At 32.8% G+C, this 7,618-nt stretch overlaps 1 protein-coding gene across 1 annotated transcript in view; it reads left to right on the plus strand.

Moving 5' to 3' along the window:
• LOC130218577 (guanine nucleotide exchange factor VAV3) overlaps window positions 1–5,749 on the plus strand; it is a 145,800-nt gene extending 140,051 nt beyond the window's left edge. The window contains exons 26-27 of the mRNA XM_056450797.1: window positions 1–44; window positions 4,600–5,749. The exon at window positions 1–44 is cut by the window's left edge and continues 108 nt beyond it. Of these exons, the coding sequence (XP_056306772.1) occupies window positions 1–44; window positions 4,600–4,644 (89 nt within the window). The 3' untranslated portion in view covers window positions 4,645–5,749. The remainder of the gene's footprint in view (window positions 45–4,599) is intronic.
• The last annotated feature ends 1,869 nt before the right edge of the window (window positions 5,750–7,618 follow it).

Here is a 7,618-nt window from a genome sequence, read left to right on the forward strand (position 1 = left end):
AAACTGGAGCCAGCGGATGGTGGAAGGGTGAAGTTAATGGACGGGTGAGTGTGTGTGTGTGTGTGTGTGTGTGTGTGTGTGTGTGTGTGTGTGTTTGGAGGGGCAGTATATATAGTTTTCTGCTTACTACTTGTTATATGATGCATAAATAATATGCGAAAATATTATAAATAACCTTTTATTTTTAAGAAAATTTTATTTTATGATATTGTATTATATTATATTATATTATATTGTATTGTATTGTATTGTATTATATTGTATTATATTATATTATATTATATTATATTATATTATATTATATTATATTATATTATATTATATTATATTATATTATATTATATTATATTATATTATATTATAAAATTTAAATTAAATTTAGTATATTAGTAGTATATTGTAAATAACGTATTAAATAAACTTTACAATTTACTAAATGGTGAGCAACATTTTAATTTTAAGAAATGCTTTTCTTCAGGGGATATTTTAATACATTTTGTTAAATAAAATAAAAATAATAATAATAACGACTATTAATAAAAATCTAAAATGAAATGAAAATGAACCATATATTTTATTAATGTAATGTACACATTTTTTAAATGGTTAGGGTCAGTAACAATTTTTTAAAAATAATGTTTAGGAAACACTTATCTTTAGCAAATTTAAAATTTTGATTAAATAAATAAAATTAAAAAAAACATTTTTTGATTAAATTTTGGTTAAATAAATAAATAAATAAATAATAATAATAATGGTAATATTAAAAATAATATCAATAATAGTGTGTTTCCCCGTGTTGGGTTGTGGCTGGAAGGCCATCCGATGCGTAAAACATATGCAGGAAAAGTTGGCGGTTCATTCCACTGTGACGACCTCTGATTCATGAAGAGACTAAGCCGAAAAGAAAATAAATGAATGAATGAATGAATGATATTAATAATAAATACAATACTGTTTAAATGTTTAGTGTCACTACCATTTTTTATAAATGCTTTAACCAGCAAGAATGCAATACATTTGTGAAAAGTGGCAGTAGTTTACATACAACACATAAAAAGTTGGTCTCTTCAGTTAAAATCAAAATATCTAATGGTTTCGACAAACATAGCAAGATATTGATTATAATAAAAAAACACCTTGAGCACTATATAAGATTTATTTCTGGATCATGTGATTAAAGTAATTCAAATTTAGCTTTATACTTTAATAACTTTAATATATATATATATATATATATATATATATATATATATATATATATATATATATATATATATATATATATATATATATATATATATATACATATATATATATATATATATATATATATATATATATATATATATATATATATATACACATATATATATATATATATATATATATACATATATATATATATATATACATATATATATATATATATATATATATATATATATATATATATATATATATATATATATATATATATATATATATATATATATATATACACACACAGTTGTCAAAATTATTAACCCTCCTTTGAATTTGTTTCTTTTATAAAATTTTTCCCAAATGATGTTTAGCAGAGCAAGGAAATTTTCATAGTATATCTGATAAGATTTTTTTCGTCTGAAGAAAGTCTTATTTGTTTTATTTCGGCAAGAATAAAAAAGTTTAAAAAATTGTAAAATCCATTTTAAGGTCAAAATTATTAGCCCCTTTAAGCTATATTATTATTATTATTATTATTATTATTATTATTATTATTATTACATTATTTTTTTATACATTTATATATATATGTCTGTGTCTGTGCTCTTTGGGTAAGGGATTCATAAAGATAAACAACGAAATCATAAACAACGAAGTCCAAGGCACTCGAAAAGTAAGAGAAAAACTGTAAAAAGCCTTTATTACCATGGCTTTTCTATTCACCTTATTCTCCGTGTACAAGTGATACGCAGCCATTTGAATCTTTTTGGCTCGAAACATCCGGTCTCATTCACTTCCGTTCATTTTTAGACATTAAAAACAGCTCGTTTTGCTGCTTGGTGTTGCAAACTGATATTTTCTTATTATATTATTCTACTTTGTCTGTATTGTCATGCAAACACTTGTTTGTATAGTAAGTAGTTTGGCCGTTTTCTGCCGTTTATTATTCCTAGTTATTTCTCCCATAGGCGGTGAATCGGAAGTTCTAAAACAATTGCAAAAACGCGCGCACTTCTGCATTGAAGAATAAGGTCAATAAGGTAGCACCTATGTGTTTCGGCAACACTTGCCTTCATCAGGGTAATAAAGTTCAGGTGCATCTGGAGTTCGTTTGAATCACTGTGGTCACATGACTCAATTGAACATCCAAATAATACAGAAAATGATAAATTGAACACAGTCAACTTAACACACATTATTAATTCAGGTGAGAGAGAGAGAGAGAGATATTAGTTATTAAATGTATTCATTCATTCATTCATTCATTCATTCATTTCTTTTCAGCTTAGTCCCTTTATTAATCAGGGGGTCCACAGCGGACTAAGCGGAATGAACTGCCAACTTATCCAGCACGTTTCATGCAGCGGATGCCCCTCCAGCCGCAACCCAACACTGGGAAACTATAAAATGTATCATATAATATATTTCACAAAAAATACAAGATTAATTGTATATAGAAAAGAAAACCACAGAAAATATGCATATGTGAGTAAATACTGTGGTAAATCTGTGATTTCCTTTTCTAAATTAAAAAATATTTAGATTTTAACATACATTACATGCAACTAACTGTATGTGAAACTGTAATGTGGCCCAATATTCTATGACTATAGGCCGGGCTATTCAGCAGAATGAAACAAAAATAAAACCAAGCATCCATCAAAAGGAAATAATTTCACACAGCACAGTTGACAGCCACAGCTGGCTAAGGACAAAACCCATATTTACAGTCTAGAGATGTGATTTACTGCTGCTTTTATCATGTCAGGCCTCACTCACATGCACAAATACAACACATGAATACAAAGCTCCAAATAGCAGAACCAGTCCATCTGAGAAAGAGGCAGAGGAACTGTTCAAAACACTGATCCCAAAAAATCTATTTACTGGCATCCATAAAACAGCCCTGAATGCTTCACGCACTAAATTACACTTACAGCCTCCCTGATGAAACCATTATAAGAGGCTCAAGAGGCTCAAAAAAAAACATTTGACAGTTCGATGCGCTTTAAGTACAAATAAGCTTTGAGGCTCAGTAAGAAATAATGCTGCTTAATTCGATAGTGATGCCACATTTTCTGTGCGGTTTCAGTTTGCTGACATTCTTAGCAGGATGTCTGTCATCTCAGATCATAGAAGAGAAGCGTGTTATGAACAGACAGTACTTGCACAGTTATTTTGGTTTGGTGTTCTGCACTGAACACATGTAAATATCTACTACTATTATTATTATTATTGTTATTATTATATTTTTGACATTAAATACCCCATTCAAAGCTATGCTCTATACTTAAACGTCTCTTAAATAAAGGAAGTTTGAAATTTTGAGAGTCTGAGAAGTCTGAAACATGAGAATAATTTGATTTAACTTAACACACGAATCACAAAATTCGCTTGAGTTGGAAAATCTTAATTTTAGCTGACATTTGCGCCACATTAACCATTCAGGAGCTTGCTCTAGTATAGGCATGATTATGATGTAGGGCGGAAATCCTCCTGCCGACACCAGAGAACAACTCATCAAACTGGACTCGGCTCAGTCTGGAGCACTGCTGAAAGCCTCCATCATCCAGGTATAGTTTCTGGAGGAGTTTATGAACTCGCAGAGCTGGCTGCACCTCTGAAAACATCTAGTGGGCTCAGACACGGCGCCGAACAAATCTACGCAGTTTTTCAGCCTTCCTAAACCACATAAAGCACAGCTATTATCTCAATAAAATCCATGTTAGCCATTTAGCAACGAAACTAGAGGCACTGGGCAGACAGAAGCCCTGCCTATGAGGGGAAACCGCATCTCTTCTGAAGTGAATTTCACATGTGAATGAAGCAAACTTTGACGTGCGAATGAAGCAAGCGAACTCAAAATGTTCACGCATCTATTTACATGTGAATAGCATGATTTATTCGCGCATGCCGCATCAGGTGTGAACACAGCATAAGTTTACCCAACTATGATGACTTCTGCTACTGAGAAACACAGAAATGTGAAAAGGGTCTATTAATCATCAGTCCAAATCCAGAGAAACTGAAAATGGTCAAGTGGTCACAAAAAAAAAGGGTTTCCAGGGCCCAAAAACCCCTTCACTTCCAGGAGGGTTAATTTTTTTCTACATTTTGATTGGTAGCTTTTGCTAATTAAACTTGCATAACACCCAAAACGTGGCCATCTACATTCAAAAGTAGTCATTTCTCTCTCTGTTTCCATCTTTTTCTTTTCAAATCATCTCCATCACAGTCCAGCTGGATATTATTGCTCAGGCCCATGTGCATCCCTTTACCAACACAGCGCTGACTCTCTCCTCACACGGCAGACCGTTCCTCAAGGTTACTCAGGCAATGAAGTGACGCAAATCCTCTGTAATCACTCATTCCTTCTGTTCTGTCCATCCACAGGTGGGCTGGTTCCCCTCCACGTACGTAGAAGAGGCCGAGGAGTGAGCAATCCCACAACAGAATGGGAAAAACACAAAATCTGATGTGTTTGATTATCTGATGATTGCGTCTTAGAAGACCTGGAGTGGATCAGGAGCGAATCCGGACTGAGGTCACACGCCGTGAGCTATTTTTTCCATGTGCGTGTGTGTGTTTGCTCACTAGGAAACATGACCTTGCCTGCATCCTCTTTTACCTGCACTATTATTGATGGCAGCCTGCTGTTGGTGGATGGAGCCCGGAGGTGTTTCAACACTCACATCCAGTCATTCATCTCTGATTAAGATCATGCCTCCGCCATGCTCGTAATTGATTGCTGTCTCTTCGCTCTCTCGTATTTTTCAGATTTCCACTTTAAAGGAATGAGTGGTTGTTTTTTTGTGCGTGGTGTTTGTTGCGCGCTTATCTCCAGAGATGTATTGTTGGGTTGTCATGCCCTGTTTATCTGATTCACGACGGGAGACGCTGACAGGGAACAAAAAGTTCACTGTGACAGGCCTGTAAACAGCTTTTTTAGCCAGCGGCCTATGGACCTGGAAGCGTTGTGTGGCCCCGTCCTGAATGGATGGGCTTAATGAGTGGGCTTTACACACATTTGCTGGAGGAATTGACACATTGGAAAACAATGAGTCCGATAATTCTGTCTGAAAGCCACCTGTGGATCTGAAGCTGTGTGTAAACTAGGGGTGGACCGGTATGGGGAATTCAGTGTCTGATGCTGATCACTAAATCACAAGCTGGGACAACATATTATAATATTATTATGTATTTGAATAAGTTTACATCAGAGTCATAACCAACATAGACAGTGAGTTATGCCCAATAATTAAAAAAAAATGTGTAACCTTCATATTACATGCTGCATTTATTTAATCAAAAATGATTCAAGTAAATTAATATCTAAAAATATATTTTTTTGTTTCACAATATTAGTATTTTTTCGATTATATAAATTAAGCATATGAACCAAATAAGAGTTTACATACACACATACAGTATAAACATGCATAGAGTTGAAAATTATTACTCTGATTATTCATTATTAGATTAATTTAAGCTAAAAAATACAAATTTTGTATATTTTTCTAATATTTTTGAAGGGATGTTTAACAGTTTGACTTGAATATATATATATATATATATATATATATATATATATATATATATATATATATATAGACCAAACCACTGCTGTCCATTGTTTTGCCTAATCTTGCCCTACCTAACTTGCCTAATTTGAATTCATTGAATGGGATAGCCCCCTAAGATGAGATCTCATATTCGAGAGAGTCCCTAAGAAGTACATAATTTAAACAGAGTACAACACTTCATAACAAACATACAGCTAAACAAAACAAGCAGCACACTTCATCTGAACCACTTCCTGCAATCTTAAGCCTAAGCAAACAAAAACATATAATCAAAAAGCACAAACTATTTGATATACAAATAAATAATACGATTTTGATAAGATACAGATTTTGGAACTCAGCGCACAGACGATTTTTGACTAAATGTATGGCTCTTATGTGCGCCTTATAGTGCGGAAAATACAGTAAATGTGTTAAATTAATCTAAAAGAAGAAGCGAGATTATTCCAGTCAGAATGAGCTTAGTATTGAATGGACCTACAGCCACTTTTTGTTCTAATCCTTGGAACAAAAAAGTAATTCTGTTACATACGTCCAAGAGAATATGAAGAGGTAAATGGAACAAAAACTGCTTTAGATAAGCAGGAAAACTGAAACAAACACATTTTAAAAGAATCAAATACCTATGCTGTTGTCTATGGGACTTCAGTTGAAGCAAACCAAGAGATTTGTACAATATGCAATGATGGCTTCTTCACGGACATCTTAAAACAAACCCACATAAAGAGTTGAAAACAGTTTTAAAAGGCTTTCAATTTAAACTAACTAACCCAGTTAAGCCTTTAAGTTGTGCTTTAAGGTGAAAACTAGTATCTTGCAAAATAATTAGTAAAATATTATGTACTGTCAACATGGCAAAGTCAAAAAAAGAATGATTAATACTGTAATATTTAGTAATTGAAATAATTTCACAGTAGGGCCTTCAACTGTATATATATGTTCACACAGTTCAGCAAAAGACACTGTTATTTGACAGATATCGGTCACCCACCACATCACCAGTCTATATTGACAACCTTCTTGGCCAAGGGTTAATAAGTAGTTCCTTCATAACATATGAAGGGTTTCATTCTTGTTAGATCCTCCAATACTGCATTGAATCTGGATGTTTTAATCGTCTGCATCTGTGTGTAAATCTCAGCCGCTCTAAACTGTGATCAACTGATTCTCAGTGAATAGAGACTCTATAGGAGAAAGCTCATATCAGGAAACACTCAAACCGCTCACTCGTCTCAGACGGTTGGATAAAAGAGCTCTCATTTATTTATTGGTGATCTAAGGCCAGCAATTGATGGAAAAATCTTCACGCATAAACAGAAATGCTCTTCTATGTGCCTGTAAAGCAGTCCGTCTGATAATACTTGGTTTTTATTTTTGCTTTGAAGGTTATGAAGAATCTGTTTTCATCCATGTAAAAGTGTGTAGAGTAAAAAGGGTAAATATTTATTGATTTATAGATCTCTATCTGTGTTAATGGATGTCTAATGTGAATACGGTATTGTGTATTTCTGTCTCAGTGTAACATTGTGTAACTCTACTAAGTGGCAGCAGCATTAGCAGCTCTCTATTCGTTTACACCTTCAGCATCAGAATTCCTCCTCTTTGCTTCTTTCCTTGCATTTATAATCATCATAAATCTGCATTCAAGTCCAGAAGAGTTTGTGATTATGAGCTTAAAAGTTGTAGTGGGAGTTAAATGATTATAGCCATAAAAATGGACATGCCTTATAGTATAGTATAGTATAGTATAGTATAGTATAGTATAGTATAGTATAGTATAGTATAGTATAGTAACTTTAGTATATTATTTTGTCAGTATAATATAATAT

The sequence above is a fragment of the Danio aesculapii genome, chromosome 24 (genome assembly GCF_903798145.1).
Source record: "Danio aesculapii chromosome 24, fDanAes4.1, whole genome shotgun sequence".
NCBI lineage: Eukaryota > Metazoa > Chordata > Actinopteri > Cypriniformes > Danionidae > Danio > Danio aesculapii.